General features: G+C 35.3%; 1 protein-coding gene across 3 annotated transcripts; it reads left to right on the forward strand.

The window, feature by feature from the left end:
* Positions 1-5,879: 5,879 nt before the first annotated feature.
* LOC118267744 (transmembrane channel-like protein) lies at positions 5,880-26,421 on the forward strand. 3 transcript variants are annotated; one of them, XM_035581906.2, is made up of 13 exons: positions 5,880-5,956; positions 15,206-15,368; positions 19,554-19,725; positions 20,144-20,288; positions 20,525-20,629; positions 21,028-21,216; positions 21,312-21,544; positions 21,897-22,088; positions 22,395-22,643; positions 22,726-24,109; positions 24,191-24,787; positions 24,990-25,206; positions 25,687-26,421. In XM_035581906.2, exons 2-13 carry the CDS (start codon positions 15,284-15,286, stop codon positions 26,373-26,375), a joined length of 4,257 nt encoding a protein of 1,418 aa, XP_035437799.2. In that variant the 5' UTR covers positions 5,880-5,956; positions 15,206-15,283; the 3' UTR covers positions 26,376-26,421. The 3 variants fall into 3 exon arrangements, with proteins under 3 accessions (XP_035437799.2, XP_035437808.1, XP_035437815.1); XM_035581915.2 differs by lacking the exon at positions 5,880-5,956 and adding an exon at positions 14,266-14,346; XM_035581922.2 differs by lacking the exons at positions 5,880-5,956; positions 15,206-15,368 and adding an exon at positions 18,813-18,965.
* Positions 26,422-27,808: the final 1,387 nt, after the last annotated feature.

Genomic DNA, 27,808 nt, shown 5'->3' on the forward strand with positions numbered 1-27,808 from the left:
GATCCCTGTAGTGTTGTGACATGTTTGTATGATTTAAAATCAAGAACCATGCGATACCAAGTATTTGGTACAATTTTTTTTAAACGTATTTTAAGCTGAAACTTCGTGTAGAGACTCTATTCAACCTGTATTCATCAGCGCTTCTTGATGTATATGGGTATTTTGTTACACGTTGTATAGGTACATGCAAAATTTTAAGTAAGTACATGCTAATCTTTGTGTTTAGGCCGGATAAACATGCAGACAAACAGACAAAAATTCTAAAATCTATATGTCTACTGGTCTGTTCCGCGATCAGTGGATAATATGGCCACGTTGCCATATAAAGTGGTAATGCGGACGAACTTTTTCATGTTTGATAAATAGTAAATAATTATTAGTTATCTTTTATTTTTTAGTTTACTTTTAAATCTTATGTTGTAGTATTGATTTATTATAACAAACATAAATAAATGATACTTGACGCTGCAAAAATAAGAAACTACTTATATTATATTATCGATTTCGAAGTTAGATTGCAGTATTAAGTCGATTTTAGATCGCGTCTCAAGCATTATTTTAATAAATATACAATGTACAGTTTTGGTTCTCTATTTTTTCTGACTTTCCTAGTTTTTTTTTTTTTAATTAAAAGCATGACAAGCCGTGTCTTAATTAATGTTCGGTGTATGATAAATGATCATTGATCACCTCTGCTCATAAGCAACATATTCACTCGGCCCTTGCCACCCAGGTCCTTCGAAACACAGACTCTTGTAAAGAGTTCCACTCCTTAGCGGTTCGCGCAAGGAAACTTAAAGCGAATTACGACTGGGTTCTTATTTACTAACTATATTACTATCTATATCATATTTAGAACACAATCTAGACATTTTAGAATATGAGTTCTGTTGAAACCCATAAGTAATTATTATTAAAATGTTCGGTTATTGGAAATTTTCAGCGTTGATACCCGATTTCTCCTGTGTATGGCAATGAAAGCAAGAGTGAAGAGAAGCTAGTACCTTATAGTTCTGAAAGTGAATTTGACAAAACCGGCCAAGTGCGAGTCGGACTCGCCCATGAAGGGTTCCGTAGTAGCAAGTAGATGACATAATAAAAATTAAATAATGAAATTAAAAGTCTATTTTCAATGACCTTTCTCTCGACTAAACCTTTTAACAAACATCAGGGTAGCCACAGGCCATAGCCCGACAGCCTGGGTTGAAAGACACGTGTCAAAAGACATGTCACATTTTACGAGCACCGTGACAAGCGCCGACAAGTGTTATGACAGCCAATAGTCACCCATCCACACAATAGTATGCTCAGTCCGAAATTATTATAATCGAATTTCACTACAGTTTACTTCGACTATTAACAGACTAAGTAAAATCGCCGCCTTTCGTCCAAAATCTTTGGTACGGTCTTTGTTTTTGACGGAAATTCCAAACAAATAATGTCAAAAATCGATCTTATTCAATGATTTTGGATAGAATAGATAGGATCGGTTATAAATTTTGACTATAAATAGTCACAAATAATTGTAAAAATACAAATGAAATGGAATATGCACCAAAAATAATAGTGTAGACAACTTATAAGGAAATAGTAGATAATAATAAAATACTTCTTTTAAGAATAGTCTTAAAAGAAGTACAGTTTAATGTTATACTCCTTCAACTATTTGAAGGAGTATTACATTGAACTGTATAATATTAAAATAAAACAAATTCAGTAAAGCCAAGCCAAAAAGTTCAGTGACACGTAATATAAATCTAAACAAGAAATGCTTAGTTGATTAAATTTGTTATTAGTAGTAGATGTCCATGGGGAGTTGATGTCTGTATGCAAGCGACGTTTTATTTAATAGCAGTGGATGAGTGATGTAAAACAACCCGTTTGTCTCACCCCTTTTAACAGCCCACCTTTGCGAGTGTTCCATTAATTACTGAAACACTGGTTAGAAAATGGCGTACAACTAGTTTTTAAACTTTTAGACAATTTTTTAGATTTTTTAAATGTACATCAATAGGCCATACCATGATAATCCACTATTGGATCATACAGATCTCCTCTAGGTAAGAACGTTTAGCAGACATTTTTTGGGAATATTTGAAACAAAAAAAAAACTTAACCGGGAAATGTGTGCAGTACATACACAGGTAATCTGGCTCTAATATACACTTAGCAAAAACGTCTTAATTTGTGAAAGAAGATCACCAAAAACCAACAAGTAGATAAAAAAATGACCACCCTTTACACTTTACTAATTATTTATTTACTTACTTTTCGGATAAAAAGGGATCCATATATCGTTTTTAGGATTCTGTAGTCAAATGGCCAAAAACTGAAACCCTTATAGATTTGTCATGTCTTTCTGTCTGTCTGTCCGTCCGTATGCCACAGCCATTTATTTCCGAAACTGTTAGGCCTACATAGTTGAAACTTTGTAGGTTGATGTATACTGGTAACCGCTATTCGAATTTGGAATAAAAAATAATAAATTTAAAAATTTAATGGAATCCATATATGGAACTGAATCAAAAAAATTTTTTTTTTCAGCCAACTTCTATTCGTCAATATCCATTGTTCGAAAGGTAGACGCTTCCAAAGTGGAAAAATGAGTGTCCTCCGCCCTCTAACTTTTTAAACAAGTGAGTGAGAAAACTAAAAAAATATATGCTATAGATTTTAATGGAAACTTTCAACGAAAATTGGTTTAAACGAGATATCATTTTTAGTATGAAATAATACATTTCAGCAACTTGCCAGTATGCAATGGAAAGGAGCATGCTAAATATCAAAAAGTCTGATAGATTAAAAAACATCGTCATTAGAAATAAAACAAAAACTTCTGATGTAATAAACAAAATCAAAAGACTTAAATGGCGATGGGCTGGTCACTTGGTAAGAGGACATGACAAATGGAGCAAAAGGGTGACATGGTGGTACCCAAGGGAAGGCAAAAGGAAAAGAGGCCGACCACAAAAAAGGTGGGATGATGATGTCAGACAAGTGGCAGGAGTCACGTGGAACAGAGTGGCTCAAGAAAGAAAGGAATGGAAAAGGTTGGAGGAGGCCTTTGCCGACTGGCAAACAGATCTGGGAAAGATAACCAAGCAACAAATATTAGTTTAAATTGTTAATAAAATTTAAGTTTTTAGTGTTAATTCTTTATATAAGTTTAAAAATCCATTGTACTAAGTGATCTGAATAAAAAGGCTATATTATTATTATATTATAATACATTTTCAAAAACCGCAAGTATAACTTTGTCGTTCATACAAACACTATGTAAAACCAAGTTATTTTACAACTTTTATATTATGTCATCTACTTGCTGCTACGTAACCCTTCATGGGCGAGTCCGACTCGCACTTGGCCGGCTTTTTCATAATTCCTTCCTGAAAACAAATATAAAACAGCCGTTCATACTCAAAACAACTGTGTACACTCATACACTCACCCTACACTCATTCACTGACGTAAAAAGAGAATTGATACTCATAAAAACTCATTAATTTATGTAACGACAGTAATATTGTTCATTTGAGTGGTCAACACGTGTGTTTAGACGCAACAAGACCGATTTATCATTTTAACGGAAAAAATATTGTTATTTCTTTTTGAACTTCTTTAAAACAACTAGAACTTGAGACTGGTGACGGACTGATGTTGCAATAGGCATCTTAGTTTATGTGTTTAATTGATTAAAAGTGATGGTTATATATTTGTGTCTGATCTTCCGGAGATCCTATTTGTAACTGGTATATAGGAAATGGTGTTCAAAATTAAAAACATTACATAATTGTGTATCCTACTAGCTGATCCGGCAAACTTCTTACCGCCTCAAACATTTTTTTCTCACCCTTTAGACTTGCACTGGACTTCCACAAATAATTTAACACCAAAATCAGCCAAATCGGTCCAGCAGTTCTCGAGTTTTAGTGACACTACTCATGCTGTATATTCATTTTGATTCTGTAAGCGGTAGGTCAACGCAAGTAAAAATAAAAAGTGGACTTAAAACTTAAACTTAAAACAAGGTTATGAGTGAAGTGAATAGTGAAGCTACTATGGTGATTCTCACAAACTCCAAGTGCCAACACACGGGCTGTCCCAACAATATCCATGGCGTTGATAGGAGAAAGAGATATGATAATTTAACTTTGCCAACCCGCTATGCAAGCTTAGTGATTAATGCTCATTTCTTTACTGTGTGAGAAGTGGCCTTTGCTCAGTAAAGTTATAGGTTGATAACTATTAACAAATTTTTGACAGACAATCATAATCAAGTTTAGGAAATTTCAACGTTTCTGGGCGCTGTTGGGTGAGATCTGTATTGAGCAAGGAACGGATGCTTGTTAATAGGAATAATAATTAAGGATATGTCCGAAGCGTCTCGAAGGTTATAAAAAAGAAAATGGATACCGAAATATTGGATTATACATATTATAGTACCTACTACCTACCTATTTATGGTACCAATGCCTATAATGACAGTGCCTATCTATGACGGTAAAATTGCAATTAAAATTTCACCCTTTTAAGAAATATGACGCACTACCACAGAATAATAAGTGCACTACACTATTCTATGAAATGTTGCGAACTGTTAGTAATAACACATTCATAAAAAAGTTTGCTGAAATTTCGTGAACACGACTTATACCCCTTTCGTCAGGCAGACTGTTCAACCCACAACAGGAGCTTTTACAGCAGTTACCATCGCTGCCTCCTGCAAAGCAGACCAAAATGGACGCGAAGGTATTTTAAACACTTTACACACATAGTTAAAGAGTTGTCCATATAAATATGTGTATGAATCTATTGCTCATTATGTTTGTTTTATACAATTTTGCTGTGATTTTTTTATTTGTGATTGTCGTTCAAACGTTTGCACATTTTTAAGACTTGTTCTGGCAATTTACCGGTGCTTGCTTTTAAAGCTTCTTACTTTATTTCACTTTGGGACAGTAATAAGAATCCAATTTAAAGACTGTAGATTTGTTTTTATTATCTGAATTAATTATATGCGTTGAATTTTTAAACATATTTTACCTTCACATAATGATAGCGTTAGTTATGATCTTCGTTTTATATTTTTAATATATTTTAGGTTTACAGTACATTGATTGTGTATCAATGTTTGGTCTGGCTTAGCGCAAATTTAGAATTTTGGGACTCTTTTAAGGAAATAAGTTTGAATACAGTTTCTTATCAAGTTTATAGATCAAATCATTAGTAAAAACTGATCGCTAATAATGAAATCAATCGCTAAGCGCAAAACACACGAAGGGCGAATGGATTTATTATTTTTTCCAAAGATTCATAAGATAGAAGAAAAGAAATTGCCAATAACAAGTCTCCATTTATCCCAAATTATCCCAAATCTTATAAGGGTTGCAGGAGAATCTAAACACTATAATATTATTTGGGCCATATTTAATATATAAAATTCTCGTGTCACAGTTTTCGTTGCCATACTCCTCCGAAACGGCTTGACCGATTTTGATGATTTTTTTGTGCTTATCCGGTATCTATGAGAATCGGCCAACATCTATTTTTCATCCCCCTAAATGTTAGGGGTAATACAACCCTAATTTTTTTAATTTTCCGCGGACGAAGTCGCGTGCTATAGCTAGTACCATTATAGATTCGATGTTTAGATAAGGAACTACTGGTTCCAATAGAAAAATATTTTTGTGTTCGTTTAGGTATCGAGGTAAATTACTTCTGTAACATTCCCCGATAAACTACTGACCATTAGGTGATGTTTTGTACCCTAGACTTCTGTATCGACTACAGTCAATAGTAACCAAGCGGTTGGTGAAACTGCGTATGAGTATCTAGTCTAAACATAGTATAAAAAAAATCATTCTTTTCTATGCAGAGTAAAGAACGTGGCATCTTAAAACTGGATCCCCGGCCGAGGGTTATCATCGACATCACAAAATCGGAACTCACTCCTCAGGTATTCATAATTATTAATTGTACACAATTTAGTATGTTTGTGAAAACGTCTTTAAATTTTACGAATGTAACTCACCTTTTTTGCTGGGTAGAGGGGATCATACAAAGATATAATGACTTCTCCCGCCTCGGGTGAGGTGAGAGAGACTGTCAGGTTCTTACTGACTAAATACTACCCCGTTCCTATTCCTGTTTCGAGCTGGAACCACAGAATAATAAGTACAAGCCCAATAACCCGCCAGATTGTCATTTGTAGCTCATTTGTATCTCGCTTGATGGTTAGCGAGGGTGTGTGTAACGATAGAAGACGTCTGCCAGTTAGCATCGTGAGATACTGAAAACACATCGCTAGCCTTCCAGAACTGATCCGGAGCTGCGGACTACCTAGCGGGTTTACCGGGGCTCCGGCTCGAAAAGCAGGAGAAGGAACGGGGTGGTTTTTAGTCAGTAAGAGTCTGACACTCCCTCTCGCCTCGCCCAAGGCGGGAGAAGTCATTGGATGATTTTGCCCCCTCAAAAGCACACACATACTCTGGCAAATAATTTCCTTTAGCGGTTCACATAAAGAATCTCTCGTAAGTGAAACGTTTCTTCATCCTTTGTTTAGTGATGCAATGGTCTAATAATGTCAAAGAAAATTATAGATCAATGGCAAACTTTGGAAAACACTGACTTACACCATTTACGGGGTATGCAGAGCCGTTCATAGAAGACCTTTAGTGATTTTTAGGGTTCCGTAGCAAAATAGGAAAAAAACGGAATCCTTATAGATTCGTCATGTCTGTCTGTCTGTCCGTCCGTCCGTATGTCACAGACATTTATTTCTGAAACTGTTGGGCCTACATTGTTGAAACTTTGTAGGTTAGTGTATTCTGGTAACCGCTATTCGAATTTAGAATAAAAATTAATACATTTAAAATTTAAAGGGAGGCTCCATACATGGAACAAATCTACAAAAAAAAAAATTCAGCTGAAAACTAAAAAATATATATGTTACAGATTTCACTAGAAGCTTTCAACGAAATTGTTTTGAACAAGATATCGTTATTCGTTTTTAAGAAATAATACATTATAAAAAAACACAAATATAGCTTTGTCGTTCATATAAACACTATGTAAAACCAAGATATTTTATAACTTTTATATTATGTCATAATAATATATTATACTTGTTGCTACGGAACTCTTCATGGGCGAGTCCGACTCGTACTTGGCCGGTTTTAAAACAATATAACTCTAATAATAAAAAAAACAATATCAGAAGTCGATTTCAGTTCAGTTATTTTGGTATCTTTATCTGCTTACAGTTGTATCTATTTAGTACTAAGTAGAGACCGAATTTTCAGTAAATTCAATACCATTTCTACTTGATACCTAGATAAGACTTACAAAGGCACCTCAAAATGCATTAATTATAAAGTTAGAAAAAATACATATGTTTACAATAACTTATGCCTAAAAATACACGATTTAAACTTGTCATGTCAAGTTTAATTAACAGAAGCTAAACATGGAACCTTCTTGCTTCTGTACAAGGTACATATTCGAATAACAACCAAATTTCTAGTACATTTAGCACCTGTCGCCATTACTGCGAAAGGTACACAAAGAGTAATTACAGACAATCAGGGCACTCCCCGACCTCTAAACAGAGCCAATTAACGAAATGTAATACTCCCCGCAGTCGGTTAAAGTAGTGTGCGACGTTTCGATCACGTTCTGATTTTGTACAAAGTTTTCTTAATACTTCTTTGCAAGTATTGTTTTCCTTTCAACCTGGATTTCCTTCAGTAATCCCTTTAATCCCCGGAGGGGAAGGCAAAGGTGCACATTATGGCACATAATGCCAATATACACACACATTTCACAATTTATGTTGTAAGTCCCATGTAATAAGGTGGTGAGCCTATTGCCATATACCGGGCACATTTCCCGACTCCGTGCTACCACTGAGAAACATTTCTTCTGTAAATCTGATCGCCTAATACCTACCTACCTAATTTTGATTCGCATTAAAAATAAAATATTGGAAAAATTCATAACTTCGTTCCATGAAAACATAAGTTTAAAATGCCCTTTCCCGTATCGTTTGTTATGTTATCTAGAAACCATGCACTTGATATGTATACCCCCTTTTTGTTACACCGTGTATACTTTAATGGAATTCTATAGGCATTTTATAAAATGCTACAGTCATAGGTAATGTGTATAAAATACAATGAATACCAAAGCTGGAATCCACATAATTTATTTATATTTATAGTAATTTTGTCATAACATTATTGTATATTAGCATTTGTAGACCACTACAAAAGAAACGGGTTGTAGGTAAGAGAAAACTATCAGGTCATCTATTGTACATTCAACAGGGTGGTCGATGGAGACAGACAACTTGGAGTAACTTGATGCCATAGAATCTAGTATTCAGTACAGGTATTAATTAGCATTTTAATATTATTTGACTGCACGGTTGCGCGGTGGCTGGGCAACCGGCTGCTGCGTAACGTGTAGCTGTTTCGATTCCTGCACGGAGCAACTCTTTGTGTGATCCACAAATTGTTGTTTCGGGTCTGGGTGTCATGTGTATGTGAATTTGTATGTTTGTAAACGCACCCACGACACAGGCGAAAATCCTAGTGTGGGGCAACGTTTAAAAAAAAGTACACATTTTAGTACTCGCTCTACAGATACACAGACTCCTTTATCTATAGATTTGTTTTCTAGACATAGAATTTTCAAACATTTTGTATGGAACTTGTACCAAATTTGTATCTCTAGTAAGCAAATCTAATCTACACATTGACAAGCAATCGTTAATAAAACACGTAAGTAAAGCCTAGCTCAATGTTTTCGTTAATAACCCCCAACAAAGATGGCGGACACTTAATATACGCTCAATTATAATAAATGCGGCTCGACACGCAACTAAACACGATTATATAAATCGTAATAGGTATTAAAGTATCAAAAAAGCTTCCACGAATTAGAACGATATCGATCACGACTATCTTTGGTGAAAAATCACTTCTTAATTATTATTCGGTGTGATATACACGACAGGGGCCACAAGATAATGGAATGAACAGGCAGGGGTGTCTCTGATCACTTTTTTATGTAAACCTCTCCTTTTTGCTTTGGTCGTTGGTCGAGTGGTCGCAAGTACCGGGTCGAGCAAAATATTATTGGGCTTTTTTAGTTTTTCGATAATTTCTCGGTAGTAGCACGGAGTCTGGAATTGTGCTTAGTATTATGGCAATAGGCTCAACCCCTATTACACAGGACTTATAACACAAATGGTAAAACGTGGGTGTACATTGATTGTACCTATATATCGGCATTGTGTACCGTAATGTGCACCTCTGCCTACCTCTTCGGGGATAAAAGGCGTGACATTGCATATAAATATACTCTTCTCCTTTTCCCGTCCACCAAGCGTGGAGATTTTGTAGAGAATGTTGTGGGTTGTTGAAAATGTTGATACACATGCGACCAATTACTTAGATACGCGTGTCGAGTCCCAGTCGGGCCAGCGGAAGATCTTTAATCAGCACTGAACCAAAGTGTAAAAACCGAAGTATGTTTTAATGAGCACTGTAAACAATTGAACCTATCGTATCATTACAAGCTCTAAAAATATTCTTACAAGTGATTTAATTATTTCTCTTTTCACTGACTAAAATATTAAAAGGCCATCAAAATCTCGTTTTGTTTTTAGCTTAATAACAATGGCGTTCAAAAAACTGTACTTAACTTATTATTTGTAAAAAATACTAGTAACAGCCCTGAATAGTTAATCAGCGTGGCACACTCATTGGCACTACAAGATGGACTGCGCTGGGTCACGTGACGGGCATTTTGTGGCCAATGGGCGTAGTCCTAGCTTTGCATTCCATTTTGGATATTTGAATAATTTTGTTCTAAACAAAAATTGTTCTTTAAAGCCTAATAGTAATAAGTTATATTATTTTAATATAAGCTAAGGGCACCGACTTCTAAACAATTTTTTAGTTTTAACGTTTTGTTTTAGTTTTGCCACTTATAATCAACATAGGTGCAAATTCTAATTAATACAAATTAATCAGGCCCACAAACAAGGCAATTACTGTAAACCATTAAAGAGTACCCTGAAACAATTACACTTCTTCATCATCAGACCCTCAACGACAATCCTACTCCATCTACGTGTAAAGTTTATTTTATTTTATTTTACACTTTATGTATATTTTACAATGGTGGACTTAATTCCAGTTTGGCATTTTCTATAAGCCAACTTTAGGGTGATGCAGAAAGACAATAGTAGGTGTAAAAGTTTGAGTTTTAGTTGAAATCTTTTAACATAAATTAATTAATTAATCCGGTCAATTTAGACCTGAAAATGATAAGGAAAGAACAAAAATTATGGAGCAAAATTTTGGTGGAGACCTTTATTTAACCATAAGAAATAAAAAATTAAATGTCCCCAGATATCCTACGATTGCTTCAAAAGTTATTCAGGGTCAAAATTTCGTGATATTTGAGTTTTTCTCAAAAACCGTAAGTTTTATCTAAAAATACCTCAAACCTAATTTGTAGATCTCAAAATTATCTACAAAAATGGTTTCATAATGCCCAAGTATCATCGTTCCTGAGATATAGCGATTTTAAAAGTCACGTTCTATGTAGATGCACTCGTTTACACATAACCTGTGAGGTAGAGTACGCGGCGCGTTTTATAACGTGGTTTCCAACATTAGATACTTTGACTTTGACTTTTGACTTTGAGCCCGGAACCTGATGACTCCCGACTAACCTAACCTACCTAACCTAAACCTAACCTAAACCTAACCTAAACCTAACCTAAACCTAACCTAAACCTAACCTAAACCTAACCTAAACCTAACCTAAACCTAACCTAAACCTAACCTAAACCTAACCTAAACCTAACCTAAACCTAACCTAAACCTAACCTAAACCTAACCTAAACCTAACCTAAACCTAACCTAAACCTAACCTAAACCTAACCTAAACCTAACCTAAACCTAACCTAAACCTAACCTAAACCTAACCTAAACCTAACCTAAACCTAACCTAAACCTAACCTAAACCTAACCTAAACCTAACCTAAACCTAACCTAAACCTAACCTAAACCTAACCTAAACCTAACCTAAACCTAACCTAAACCTAACCTAAACCTAACCTAAACCTAACCTAAACCTAACCTAAACCTAACCTAAACCTAACCTAAACCTAACCTAAACCTAACCTAAACCTAACCTAAACCTAACCTAAACCTAACCTAAACCTAACCTAAACCTAACCTAAACCTAACCTAAACCTAACCTAAACCTAACCTAAACCTAACCTAAACCTAACCTAAACCTAACCTAAACCTAACCTAAACCTAACCTAAACCTAACCTAAACCTAACCTAAACCTAACCTAAACCTAACCTAAACCTAACCTAAACCTAACCTAAACCTAACCTCATCCTTCAAATTGAAGGTTCGCGGGTATCTAACCTCGACGGACAGTTGACTGGTCGCTGTCCTGACATCCGTGGGCAGCGCTTTAAACCACAGCAAGATAGGATAACCTAAAAAGAAGATCATACAATAGACCATCCTAATTCCTATTCATTAAACAATAAAATACGAAAAATGTCAACAAAAGTAGGTATACTTGTGTTTTCCGTATGCGATGGTCAATTCAACCAATTTTATTTAAAACCTAAAATAAATGTAATATTGATATGATAACAATTCAAAATTTCGGTAGAGATTGAGTTAAATTCAATGCAGATTCTGACAATTTGTAGAATGATCCCTAGGGTGGGAAACACCCTACAACACATCCCAGTACACAACCCGAGAATTTGATCTGAGATTGAGGTTTTACAAAATAATATCCTATTGGTCGATCCTATCTAGTCGTTTGTCATTCAAGCGGAGTTCGGGAGCTTCTTTTAAAGAGGTTGTCAGAGTATTCATCATGATCATCACTAGGTATAAATAGTATGTATACTTATATATACGCACGAACTGATTTCCGCGGTTTTGCATACGTTGGTAAGGTCTCAGGCTCCGTGAGGTTTGTAGCAAACAAAATGCAGGAAAACCATTGGCGAACTCCGTTCCGCAAATGATTTTCCCTGTTATTATGCAGGTTAAACATGTTTCTATATTAGTTAAATAAATATTTGTATACATTTGTGTAAGTATATTGATTTTTTGTACTTATCTGGATTTGCTTGCTCCATGCGCCCACCGCTGGTTTTTCACTGCATCACCTAAAGGTTTGGCCGGTAGAAAATGCCTACGGCATTAAGCCCGCCTTATGTACACATTTATGTGCATAAAGAGTTAAATAAATAAATCTATATATTAATATGTGATACAAAAGCTTTGGACCCCTTTTTACGAAAATTGCGCGGACGTGGGAGCATAGAATTTGGTAGACTTATAGTTTATGTGTAGGAGAAGTGCAGAACGCTAATATTTTTCAAAAATAATGCTTATAAAGTACATTAAATCAATAAATAAAACATTAGACAACACTAGTAAAAATAAATACTACACTTACTTTAAATTCGTATTTCTGGTTCCCTTAACTATGAACGCAGTTAGTGCGTGATGAGCACAACTTTATCATCGAGGACAGCCGGCGACATAAGTATTACAGATACTAACCGATATGGCATGTAAATTAAATTACACTACGTTTGTTTACTTACTATACTCCCATAGTTGTTGTTTGCACGCTATCTGGTTATAGTTATTACATTTTTTTGCTGTCTGCCGTTACTTTGCCCTGTTTACGGTTAAGAAAATTCCCTTGAATAGCTTCTTCTACACTTACCAAGAAATCAATATACCATGAGCATTCTAGAACAAAAATAGTTTCAGTAAATGCATTGCTTGTCATTCAGCCAATTACGCAAGAATATAATATTTATTGAGAACGTTACGGCGAAATATCGCCACTCGATTATATTCTAGCAATTTTGTCCGAGTCTGTACGTAAGTAGCAATACCACGCCTTACAATAACAAGGCACTGTCCTCATTAATTTAGTATTGAAGGGCTCAACGCACACTGACATGAAACATTAGGCACCTACCTAAGATCATCATCATCATTCACCATCCTATGACGATTGTGAATGTATTCAGGATATAGATTCTTAATCGCCGTGGAGGCATTTTATAAACTGCTAGTCGTAATGGTGACTCGGAGGTTTCGAGTCCGCTTCTTAGGCATGAGGGCGCTAGTTCGAAACTTATCCATGGCAAGTACCAATATGACTTTTCCAAGTTATACGTACTTTCTAAGGAACAACATCCTGAGGAAACTTGGACTAATAACTTCTAATTATAAGTTTGAAGCCCACGAGCATTGAGCTAGCGTGGTGATTAATGCTCAAACTGCTGACTGCTGACTAAAGGCCACTGTTAGCCTATTTTTATTTTTATTATTATATTTAGACATTTTTATTGCTTGAAATGACACTTACTAGTCATTTCAAGCAATAAAAAAGTAAGAATATAACTCTTTCCACTGTTTAACAAAATAAACAGCTTTCTTTAAGTTATTATTGTCTTTCCTTGCTTAATTCTCACTTTAAAGGGGAATGATATTAAAGTGTACTAGATACTGTGAGATACTTAGGACTTAGACACCAGAGAGCGCAAGGATTAACGAGTTTGTTTTACATTTAACGAAATCGAAACTAAACCTGCGCGAACGTGCGAGTCAGCCTATGAGAGCACCTCTCATAGGCTGACTCGAATGAACAAACCAATCACAGCGCCGAACGCGCTTTCGTTTCGTTTTCGTTAAACATAAACCAAACGCGTACTAAGACCCAAGCTGTTATGTTATCAGTTTCAAGTCAATAATTGTGAAGTCGTTACCAATGTCAAGATCCTATAATTCTTTAGGCCTATTCGGGGATCAAGCTTACATACATACATACATAACCTCCCGCCTGTATCCCATGGGGGTAGGCAGAGACATTGGAACGCTAATTGCTACGAATCTTACACATACCTCTTTAGCTTCATCAACATTTAATGCCTCATAAAATGTCTGAAATTAAGTTTCTAAATGAAAATCGCCACCCCGATCCGAAAGTCTATCTATGGGTTCGAAAAGTAAGCAATAAAAAATCATATTCTATTAATTTTTTTATTACAATTCGTACAAGTTTAGCTTGACATTCGATTCAAGCACTCACACATAGACGAATAGTGAAGTTCCATTTAACATAAATCGTGGTGTTTAGTGTCGCCGGTGTGCGCCCTGCCTTGCGTCAGTCGTTCCTCGATAATCCACCGCAGTACCTTTCTCCCGTTGCTCTAACTAATACATCTGACTTCGTCCATTCGATCAGTCAGTCTCTGAATTTCGTGAACGGTAACTTTTATTATATTTTCTGTCTATTTAAAATTAACCATGAAAACGAGTGTTATGGTTTTATTTTATTTTTTAATAAATGTTTTTATTTTAAACTCGACACTTCAAAAAATAAAATATAGTTTTTGCGTGCTTACAACAAGTGCTTCGTAGTTAAAGAGTAGATTTCTAAAAAAAAGTGTTATTAATATTTTAGCAGCATTACATAACCTTACTTAGTAATTAGTAAATGGGGCATAATTAAAACTACGTGTAATTAAAATCTGACATGAATTTAAGTGATAATGATTGTGGTCGTTTTGTTAAGTAATGAAAATGTAATTCGAATAACGTGAATTAGTTTCTTTCATGTAATTTACTGGCACACACCCGCGAACTATTAAGTTTACCAGGAAAATGTATTAAAATATAATTGACTACTTAATTGTCTCGCTCTCATTATGAAATTATACAGCGTGTCATAAAAACCCAGTGCTATCATAAAGGGGTGTTCCTATATCGCTGACTACAATAAAATCATTTGTATTATTACAATGATTATTAAACAATAAACGTTTTTGATATAAAACATTTTGTAATTGAAGGATTTTATTAATAAAATAATTGCAGTCGGTTTAGTAAAAACCTCTTCGGACACGATATAAGTATCGTAGAATTAAACAGCAATATTTGTTCATAACTAGTAACTAAATAAATAGCTAAAAAAACATTATTGTTTTGTCAACACAATCATTACTTTTTAGTTTGAACTTCATTTAATTGCTTTAAGACGTTATTTACTAGTAGATTAACTATTCTATCGGATAAAACTATTTATTTAAAAATACCGCTATTTTTGAAGTAGTTTTTTTTTGCGTAGGCTTCCTGCGAACATCCACCGTCATCTCCGCTGCCGTCTGTGGACCGGTTGTCGGTCACCTGGGCTGAGCCTGGAAGCATGTCCTCATCAGGAGTCAACCTGTTCCACCTGCCTTCAGAGACTCCTGTCAGCAACGAAGTCAAGTTTTCACCAACAACTGGAGGTAACGAACCTTTTTCATTTGTTTTCTTTTCAATATTTTATAGGTATTATTATGCGATGGTTGTTCCACTTTTATTTAGTTGAATATTTAACCTTTTTCCTCTTTTTATATAGTTAAGGCATTCAAATTTATTACAAAGCTAAGCGAAATTTTGTGTTTAGTATATGTTAAGTATACCACTTTTATCGGCTTGCGATAATTGACGTTGGTTAGGCATAGAATCGAGACAAATACCTACTTTTATATTTTTTTATAGGCACCCACCATACCTATTAGTTATTTTAAATTAATGAATTATCTACTTAAGTTTAATAAATATCATAATCATTTATTTATTTCAGACCATGGTGTCCATTTAGTTAGTAACACGGTTTTTATAGACTAGTGTTAGTGATTAATTATATTATTAAAAATATGTTTGCGAAAGTATGTTTTTATATACATAGTAGCAGTATAATAAGCAAGAAAAAACATTTAGGTATTTGACAGTCAATATATACAATGTGATAGGGGTGAGACTTCTAACCCGTTAAGGCTGAGTACTACATCTAATTTAGTCGACAAAAAATATAATATGGGGGGGTTGAACCCCTAATTGAAAATATTGAAAAATAGTGATTTTTTCGGTAAAAATAATTCACAAATGATTTATTTTCTCACCAAAACATTACCAAACATGAAAAAAGTAATGAATTAGTTAGCCAAGGTTATTAGCTACCGTTTGTCGTTTTTAGGGTTCCGTAGCCAAATGGCAAAAAACGGAACCCTTATAGATTCGTCATGTCTGTCTGTCCGTCCGTCCGTCCGTCCGTCCGTATGTCACAGCCGTTTATTTCCGAAACTGTTGGGCCTACATAGTTGAAACTTTGTAGGATGGTGTATTTCGATAACCGCTATTCGAATTTTGAATAAAAATTAATAAATTTAAAAATTAAAGGGGGGCACTCCGTACATGGAACTGACACAAAAAAATTTTTTTTTCAGCTAAAATATCTGTGATGGGTGTCTATGGATAGGTCTTTAAAAAAGACATTAGGGTTCCTAAAACCACTTTTCGTCAAAATCAATCGTTTGAAAGTTAGACGCTTCCACTTTTAAAATAAGAGAGTGAGAAAACTGAAAAAAATATATGCTGTAGATTTCAGTAGAAACTAACAACGAAAATTGGTTTGAACGAGATATCATTATTAGTTTTTAAAAAATAAAACATTTTTTAAAAACCGCAAATATATAACTTTGTCGTTCATACAAACACTATGTAAAACCAAGTTATTTTACAAGTTTTATATTATGTCATCTACTTGCAGCTACGGAACCCTTCAAGGGCGAGTTCGACTCGCACTTGGCCGGTTTTTATTTTGTCTCTACGACGCATACAACCTTTGATATCAAAAAAAGTAAAAAAAAATATTAAAATGGCCATAATTTTTAGGGGGAGGGGATTCGACCCCTTCGACCCCCGACTTTTGTCGATAAAATTAGATGTAGTACTCAGCCTTAACGGGTTAGAAGTCTCACACCTATCACATTGTATATTTTATAACAAGGAATTATCACAAGCGGCCAATGGGCAGACGCGCATGAAATTGTATTAATTATTACATTCACAATTCCATTTTGTCCAGTAATGAGACAGTAGTAGGCTACTGATAACTGACGATAATCTAACGCCAGTCGCACCGCGTCAGGCACTGGTACCTAAGGTTAATGCAATAAATAAGTATGAATGAAATAAAATACCTTGCCTTCAGTAGGTGTAGTTTAAGCTCATTTTTGCAGAGCAAGCTAAATGCTGTTATACTTTTATTAAACGTTTGTTAAACCCCATTATAATTGGGTGTAGGGAACAGATTTTACATTAAACCGGTTTGTGGAATTCCAGACATGGTGTGATGCGTCTTTTTCCTTAAAAGTTAACGAATTCGGTTTTATCTCGCACCTTTTGATTTGTCTGCACTGATCAATCTACTCACAAATTAGAATAAGAATAAGAATAAATTTATTATTGAACTTCACAATCATGGTCTTATACTATACTAGCGACCCGCCCCAGCTTCGCGTGGGTGCAATGGTGATATATTATACCTGTATTATACATAAAAACCTTCCTCATGAGTTACTCTATCTATTAAAAAAACCGCATCAAAATCCGTTGCGTAGTTTTAAAGATTTAAGCGTTCATAGGGACATACAACATGACAGAAAAAGCGACTTTGTTTTATACTATGTAGTGATAACAATTTGTTTAATTTTGGGGTTGTCATCAAGTGTATCGGTTTACTTATTATTCTGTGGTATCGGTAGCCCCCAAACTAGGATAATCCTGTATCTTGGGGACTTGAGTTGAGACATCTTGAGTACATTATTGATTGAATCTAAATTACAGCGAAATTGATAGATATTAAAAGATAAACTAAGTCGAATTATACAGCAATATGTAGCATACTAAGTAAGAGCCTGAAAATTAAATAGTACATAGTGCAAAGTTCTTGAATCACAAAATAAAAATGTTAAAATTTTCCAAATCTTAAAGTAAAACAAAATCACAAAATAAGGCATGGCAAGGACTATAGATTGAATCACAAAGTTAGCTTTAAAAGAGCCATAACATAAAATTTTATTCTTATATCATTAAAAAATTACATTTTAGTTTTAGTTCTAAAGCGAGAAATATCATGTCAGAAGTATTTTTTGCTATAATATATTAATTTTTACTGACTGCCTCGTTGGCTGAGTCTCGGGTGAGATTCCCGGGTCGGGCGAAGTATTACTGGGCTTTTTTCGCTTTTTCGAATATTTTTCATTAGTAATATGAAGTCTGGAAATGTGCCTGGTACATGGGACTTACAACGTAAATTGTGAAAAGTGGGTGTACATTGTACAGTGGCATTACGTGACATAATGTGCATCTCTGCCACTGTGAAGGGGTAGCCTTCGGGGATAAAAAGGCGTGACGATATATACGTGTCTCCTTGGTTAAGTGATTTATCGGTCAGTGAGGTTTGAGAAGTGTTACTGGGCATTTTTCGGATTTTTGAAGATTTCTCAGTAGTAGTACGGTGTCTAAAATTGTGTCTGGTATGTGGTAATAACCTCACCCCGTACTACAAGGGACTTAAAATAAATACAAATTGTGAAAAATGGGTGTACATTGTACAGTGGTAATACGTGCCATAATGTGGCGAAACTAAGCGTTTTGAATTTCTATTTTCTAATGTGTTTTTAGTTACTTAGGTATTCATTAAAGTGAATGAAAATTGATTTTGACATTAGATTTATTGTGTTATGCAAAAAACTGATATATCCTTAAACCATTAGGTTGCCGTACAATTTATAATTATTTTTTTATTGAAAAATTAATTTATTAAAACCGACTCGAAACTTTTCGATCCTAGTCGACGCGATAAAATCGAACGTAGCTACCATAACGTCATAATTTTGAAAGCTGTCATTTCTTTGTTATCTAACATTATTATGAAATAAACATAACTTTGTAAATGCTTTTATATCTACGACGATACGTTTGTACAAAAATAATCTCACCACATAATCGTAGATGTGATAATTCAATCGGTTACTATAAGTATATGTGAATAGGTAATTAGGTTCATAATATTCAATATGTTTATTTCTTAAAGTATGTATATCGTACAGCTATCTTACTACTGAAATCGAACCCAAGATCTATTTCTTCACATTACATACACATACATAGATACATACATAATCTCACCCCTGTCTTCCATGGGTGTAGGCAGAGACAATGGAACGCCAATCGCCACGGTTCTTACACACTTCTTTCGCTTCATCAACAGTCATCAGTCTTTTCATGCATGCTCGTCGGTTAAAGGTACTTTTAATTTGGCCCTTTTTTATTATATCGCCAATCTGGTCGCTATATGTCCGTCTGGGGCGCCCTCTATCGACGGTCCCATTCAAATTCGATCTTAGTCCAGTTTTATTAAACACTAGTCAGCTTGCAACTGTCCCACAGATAGGTAAAAGCGTCTTCTTAAGGCACATAAGCGATGTTCAACTAATCCACAAACAGATTTGGGTTTCACTGTATGTCAAAGTGTAAAGTAGGAAAAATTACGCTGTTGGTGACCTCGTGCTTAAAAAACAGGGACCTTAATTGTCAGGCCACAACGATACTATACTAGTTAATGCATGCATCTTCTCCAGATGGCTCAGAAGACGAAGATTACTCAGCGAGTCTAAGTGCGGTGCTGCGCCAGCGACGGGCAAGTGTGCGGAGGTCTCGGAAGGGCAGAGCCAGACGCCCGTCTTCGCCATTCCTTGCAGATGAGAACAGGCCTAGAAGGAGGTCTTCTGTGTTCACCACAAGTTCTGGAGAGTAAGTATGAGTTGGTCCGTGTACTTAGACAGTATTCGGTAAAAAACAAGGTGTTTATACTTTTTGTGACGTCACGCAACAGGTTTTACTCAAACGATTGTCGAAAAGCGGTTACACATTTCGTCAGTATCGTATACCATACAGCTAAGTTTGGGTTATGAAACCCCATAATACTTAGCACACTCTAAGATAGAACTCCAGAGCTATAATGTTTCAAAGTCATAGGTACACATGAGATGTGTTTGTTTTTTTTTAAGAGGGGTAAATCATTTAATGCCTCCTCCTACATGGTGAGACGAGAGGGGGAATCAGATTTTTATTGATCAAACTCCCCCAATTTCTGCTCCGAACAAAGACCGCGGAAACTTATTGCGGTTTACTCGGTACATCCATCATATTTTAAAAACATAAAATCCAGCACAGCAATATCAATGGACGACGGCCAGCTAGCAGTCGTGACGCAGGAGCAAATATTCGAGAACATTCATCTGCACAAAGAAGTGCTGGGCTCCGTGAAACAACAACCGCTTGGGATGAGGAGGAAACTCAAGATTGTTCACCAGGTGACGTTAGAAATATATTCTATTAGAAGTTTGTTATAGAATAAGAATACGAAAATACAACAACATAAGATGACTGAAATTAGTATATAGCATAACAGTTTTAATGTCCCTGGGACGGGCCGATGGGCTTCAGTGTTTCTGTATTTTCATGGTACTGCAGATCTTACATATTTTTTAATAATTTCCAGACAGCCACCTACGCTAAGGCTGTTGAACTAATATTTGCATGTTTTCAGGCTAAAGCATACATAAAACGTCACGAAGGACAACTGCAGGAGAGACTGGCACAGTCCAAGAGCACTCGAGATATTTACGCTAGATTCAACATATTATTGAATTCCGTGAGTTTTAATTTCATGTAAAATGCCGCTTTCTTGCTTGACTTGGCGGGGGCACTGCGGTGCCCCCAGAAAGAATAATCTTTATTATACATCATTCACAATATAAGTTTTCAAACTGACATGGTCACCAACTCTATCATTTATATATCACCTTCTTTATTTATGTCTATGTGTTTCCGATATTAAGTTAAGTTGCAAGCGCCACTCCTTACAAAGCCCAACATATAATAGGGTGCGAGTCTATTGCAATAAACCGAATTTAATTTCACAATCAGTACAATCACGAGATGAGACAGTCATTCCCACGCTTAATTGATAGATCAGGTGAAGTGGGTCTCTTACTGATTAAAATCATACAACATTACGTAAACTCTCCCTTTCTTTACTTATTCGAGCAGTACTGGCAACAAATAAAACGCGAGGCGGCCAACACTTCAAACCTACTGATTCCATGGGAGTTGAGGATCAAGGAGATCGAGTCTCACTTCGGGTCCGTGGTCGCGTCCTACTTCACCTTCCTTCGTTGGCTTTTCTGGGTGAACCTGGTCATTGGCTTCATACTACTCGTCTTTGTCATAGTGCCTGAGGTATTTTATAAATATTGGATTGGGTTCATATTTCATTATTTCAATTGGCATTTAGAGTATCTATAGATATTAATGTAAATGGTTTGTAACTTCAGTATTTAACAGCGAATCCACAACAAGATGGTGAACGGAAAATTATTATGGACGAAGAGAAACGTAACGCATCGAATCTTTTGACCTTATGGGAATTCGAAGGAGTTTTGAAGTGCTCACCGATCTTCTATGGGTACTATAGCAATGTAGAGAGAGCTCAGTATCGCATGCCACTCGCATACTTCTTGACAGGACTTGCCGTGTACATTTATAGCTTCGTCGCCATACTCAGGAAGTAAGTTTATTTCTGATTATTTATGTTGGTGTTACACGTATCTCACATGTAATACTGATCTAAGTTTTGAGATTACAAAATGTTCTTTTCATGTTTTGTTACCTAGAACGGTGTTTGCCGATGTATATTTCATTAAAGCTATTGTGTTGCTAGTTCCATTGTAATAGTTTGGAAGACCTTAGCCGAGGCCATGAGCCGATTATTTTGACAGAGAAAATTTTATTACAGTTTTTCATCATTCAGTTCAGTTTCATAAAGTATCTCCTAATAATAAACGGAAGGGAAACTTATATTGTTGTACATTTTGAACGTGAGCTGTTGCTTCACTTAAAATTTAATTTTCTTCCCGTAGAATGGCTGAGAATTCTCGAATGTCAAAGCTGTCGGAGAAAGAAGACGAATGTATATTCTCGTGGAAATTGTTCACTGGTTGGGATTTCATGATCGGTAACACGGAGACAGCACATAATCGTATCGCATCAGTCATATTGGGGTTCAAAGAAGCGTTGCTTGAAGAAGCCGAAAAGAAAAAGGATTTAAGGAAGTAAGCGTTTCGTTTGAATTCGTTAATAATTGAAACTAACACAAAATCTGATTTATTTCTTTGACGCTATGAATAGTATTGATGTAGTGAAAGTTTATATGTGGTGTATACTTGTATAGTAAAATAAAGATTGTTAAGAATTCTTAGCATTTTCTAAATAATATCTTTAATATTTTGACTGCATTATAGACAATTGTTGATGCTCAGAGTATCTACCAACATAGTTGTCATGGTATCTGATACAGGACTTATGAATTTCTACACAAATATGCACAGGAATCTTATAAACAATTTTACTTTTTTCAGCTGGCGTATAATATCACTCCGAGCTCTGGTCAACATATGTGTTGTCATACTGCTAGCAGTGTCGGCATATGCCGTGGTAACAGTCGTGTCCCGCTCTGACGATAACTTAAAAGTAAGAAGTTGGTGGCGAGAGAATGAAACGACAATAGTTGTCACAGTCATCTCTATAACGTTTCCTGTATTCTTTGAGTTACTTGGATTTTTAGAACACTACCATCCAAGGAAGCAATTGAGGCTGCAATTAGCAAGGTGACTTACTTTACTGGATTCATATAATATAGCATATTCATATGTACCTTTATTTAAAAAAATCTATGATTTGTCTTTATAGGATCATGTTATTGAATCTTCTCAATTTATACTCTCTCATATTTGCCCTGTTCAGCAAGATTGAGGGAATGAGCAAAGATCTTGATTTATTAAAACCAACATTGAGTTTGAATGCGACGGTAACACCAAATGAAACTCTAAATCTAAGTGAATCTTATACAACGACATTGCCAGACTTTTGTATCGAACAGACGGTATCGTGTGGGCCTTGTGATATACAAATAACTTTACCGATGAAGCTATCAGATGGGATCGTACTGAAAACTGGCTCCGCATCATTTCCTAAGAAAATCGCCCCTAAAATACTTTTAAGACGTCCACGCGACGAAAAAATTGAAACAACAAGTAGTGGCACGGAAAGTAACTTTGGAGACACTGAAAGTACCACATTAGATAGTATTTCTTTGGGAATTAAAGAACTGGAACGGTTACGAAATATACGAATTCAACAACCAATAAATGTTATAAATGTAAAATTAAATGAGACTACATCAGACCCAGACGATTACGAGTATACATTTTATGATACTGAAAGTACTACGGGAACAGAAACTGACAGTGATATGCAAGACTACACTAATTTTATCTATTCGAGTACAGTGACGGACTTCACTTCATTGGATTACACGACCACAGTTGATAATTATAGTACTGACACCTCAACAGTTACGGAGACTTCAGAAATGCCCACTTCTATAATTGATGATAATCTTAATACAGATACGACTTTGAATACTGAAACTACATTCGCTGATACAGATTTCTATTCAACTTTCAGTTTACTTGAAACAACAACAGAAATTTTAGACTTAACTACTGACAAAATACTTGATACATCTACAAATGATATGGTAGATACCACTACTTATTCTGTAGATACTACTACTAGTTTAGATGTAACAGAAAGCACATTAAAATATTCTATTGATAACGATATTATAGAAACTTCTAGTGCGTATTCACCGCAGCAACAATCTACAAAAGCTATTAACAAGGCAAAGAACTATAGCATTCCCACTGAAGTTACTACAGAGGCGACAACTACGACTATGAAGCCTAAAACACCCACAACGATTGCTTTTTGTCCCGACTTCACATTCAATTGTACAATAAACTGTAATGGGAAAAATATGAAACAAGTATTCTTTATGTCTAATTGCACCATCGTAAAGAGAGTTTGTTATGTTAAAGTCTGTCCATCAAATGTAAATGCAGCAGTTGATGTGAAGAACGGAACTAACGCCACTGCTATCGATGTGATGTATTACGATGACAATAAAAGGAAAATGTACAATCTGTCAGTACCTACAAAGAAGAAGTTGTTAAAACTTTGCTGGGAAACGATGTTTGGGCAAGAACTCGTGAAATTGACCATGATGGATTTGGTGAGATATTTTTTAACTTCTCTAACTTAAAGTTCTTTTTAAATATTGTCAACATTTACTAATTTCAAAACTTACTTCCAGGTCTTCGTTCTACTCGGCACATTATTTTTAGACTTCTTTCGCGCACTGTTTGTGCGTTACATGAACAGGTGTTGGTGCTGGGACCTTGAAAAAAAGTTCCCAGAATATGGAGACTTCAAAATTGCGGAAAATATTCTGCACCTTATCAATAACCAGGGAATGGTATGGATGGGGATGTTCTTCTCGCCCGGCCTCGTTGTGTTGAACGTTGTCAAGCTAATGATCATGATGTACCTGCGCTCGTGGGCAGTCATGACATGCAATGTACCGCACGAAGTTGTCTTCAGAGTATCAAAAAGCAATAACTTCTACCTAGCACTATTGTTAACAATGTTATTTTTATGTGTATTGCCAGTTGGGTACACAATAGTTTGGGTAAAACCGTCATGGCATTGTGGACCTTTCTCTGAATATGACAAGATCTACTATATACTAACAATCAACATTTATAAAATATTGCCGAACAGTCTGAGTTTCGCACTGGAATACATAGCCTCGCCTGCTATAGTGATACCTTTGTTGGTATTATTAATATTGATAATATATTATTTGACGTCACTGACAAACTCTTTACGAGAAGCGAACAATGATTTAAAAGTAAGTATCACACGTATAATATATTCTTTTTTGACACAAATATTATCGGCTACTGAAAATAATATTCTTTTTCAGATTTAAATTCAATAATTTGAAGTATTTACACTAAAATATACAACACGATATCAAAACCACACTTGTATTTAGTGTTAAAGTTTTCAATAATTTCTTGGTACACCACTCACAATTTCTTACATTTCAGATACAATTACGCCGTGAAAGAACTGAAGAACGAAGAAAAATGTTCCAACTAGCTGACACTAGGCGAAGAGGCGGGTCGTCATCTATCGACAATACGCCTTTTGCTAGATGGAAGAAAGCATTGCCGTCATTACCAATGAGCAAATCTATTGATTCCGATGATCGGAAAACTTTGACAGAAGAGATGAATGAACCGATTAAAGTTGCGAAGAAAAAAGGTTTGTACAACTTAGATATCAATAAGATAACGCAACCTCACACCTTATTTTTCTAAAAGAAGAGACTGGATTGAAGTAGTAGTAACCGCAACCACTCAACTTTGATTCCTCGGTCACCTTAATTCGTTTACATTTTCGGTGTTTGAATACGTAGTATAGTGGCTAAAAATTATGTTTTAGTTTGTTCGCAATAAACCAATTACACACTGGGGGTTACCGTATTTTTGCTCATCAAATGGCGTAAATGTAGAAAAAGGTTTTTTTTTGTCAAATCAAAACATTTGTCAAATATTGAGTTACGTCCAATAGTGTGATACTAGCTAATTCCCTATTAGTCAAAGAACGAGAGGTTCACATTAGCATCATTTTGGTGAGTAAAAATATAGAAGGCACCAATGGAGAACAGTGAGCGTTATTTAATTATGTATCTCTGTAACAATGTTTTCGGAAAAATATAAGTACGTATTCCTTTGTTTCTAGGTGGCATATTTGCTAAAATTGTTGGTATGGCGCTTGATAAAAAAAGTGATGTAGAAGCCGATTCAGAAGTCAATATTCCTTCACCCTCCCCGAACAATGTAGATGATGAAACAGACTCTGACTTTCATGAGACTCTACCAAGAGATATTTTAAAAATTAAAGATATTTTTGTAATTAAACCAGATAGAAAGGTAAAAAACAGCGTGGAATTCAAAACGGATGGGTCAAAAAAACAGAAAATCAACGAAATATTTAATAAGGGATTGAAAGTCAAACTGGAAAAAATTGAAGACAGAACAGAAAAGAAAGCTGTGATTGAAAAACAAATCCAAGATGCAAAAGAAGCAACAACGCCAAAAATTGTAAAAGAAATGTCTAAAGAAGAGAACAATGGTAAGAAAATACACGAGAAACAAACATCACAATCAAGTACGCAATCAAAACAATCGGATTCCATTGGTTCTGTGATCCCAGTAATTACTATAAGTACCACAGAAAGTGATGAAGAGATGTTGTCAAATAAAGACAATAATGAGAAAAAAATTCATAAAGTGAAGGATGACATTAAGCCAAAGAAGCCATCGGACCTAAAGTCTCTCCGTCGACAGAGTAGTGTCGAGAGCATAAGTGAAAACAAACAATCTCACGATAAAAAGCAAGATGGCCATAAATATCAATACTCACTGTAATATTAGTACGTAATCATTGAAATAAACCTCCGTCTTTGTAGTTGTATATTTTGTTTCATTTGCAACAACATTTTATTTCCATGTAGGATGGGACCGTTCCTACCATTGCTCCTATGATATAGAACTTAGCATTGATCTATCAGATATGTAAACGCGTGAAATGATCAATAATAATAATAAAATAATCCGCCATGTATTTATTTGTGTCGTTTGGATCATTGCAATGTTTCCGCACAATCGCAAGTTTATCGTGCCGCTAGTTATAATACGCTGCTGCAATATAGCCAAAAAAAACCTGGACGGAAACAATGAGAATGGTAAAAGTGATGAAACTAATGAACAAACGGCGAATTTCACAATAGATCATTTTAGACGTTTGAACACGTTCGAAATTGAATGAACTCAAATTGCTTATAATGCTTTAAATGGTTAATTTTTCACTATTTTTATTTTATTATGTTCCACATTAATCTGTTCTTAGTATGTAGTTATTTTTGTTTGGTTGATATTACTACACTTCTATAAATAATTAGTTAGAAAACATATCTGATTCATTGATATCAAAGGCAGGTGATTGTCTTTAAATAATACTTATAATAAAACATTTATTACTTAAGAAGAAATAAATCAAAATAAAATAAAACATAAGGTTCCCTGATAGCATTGATGAATTATTACAATAGTTCTTAGTACAAACACAAACATGAAACCTAGCATAAAGCAACACGGATCTGCTGAAAGGCACGAGGGTAGCAGCTGGACTGACCGTGCATCCTTCATCTGTCCTCAGAAGCATGCGTTCAATACTTGCATATCTGCTAGAAGCAAAACTACGTCCCTGCGCCGGTGGAAATTGCCTACATCCTCTTTCGCTGTAATAATGACCAATATCTAAAAACCTTTTAAAACAGCCACCGATAAACGTTTTGCCTGAACACTTACTCTTGTAAGAACGCATTTTATACTTGAATGTTCTATCCGTATGCTCAAAAACCAGGTAACAATTTTCAGAGGTATAATCGACTTCATCCATTCCGCATGTATAGCATTTATCTGTTTTATTTCCAAGTACTGACATTAAATACATTGAATCAAAAGTTGAATCGTTGCTCCCAGAAATAGTAGGAGTAGGATTCAACAAATTTATGTGTAACGGATCGTCTGCTGATGTAACTGGTTGATAATTTTTAAATATATCAGCAAGATTCTCATCGTACTCTTTCATGTTAATTGGATAAGGTTTCTGGGTATCGGAAACTTGTTCAGGGTGTGACCTGTCCGTGGTATAATCTCCTTCATGATGGGGTCTATCAATGGAATAACCTCCTTCATAATGTGGTCGGACATTAGAATAAACTTCTCCATGGTAAGGCCTATCACTAGCGGAGGTCATAATGTCACTGGAATAAACTCCTTCATAGTGTGGTCGGACA

Source organism: Spodoptera frugiperda, chromosome 25 (genome assembly GCF_023101765.2).
Source record: "Spodoptera frugiperda isolate SF20-4 chromosome 25, AGI-APGP_CSIRO_Sfru_2.0, whole genome shotgun sequence".
Classification (NCBI taxonomy): Eukaryota; Metazoa; Arthropoda; class Insecta; order Lepidoptera; family Noctuidae; genus Spodoptera; species Spodoptera frugiperda.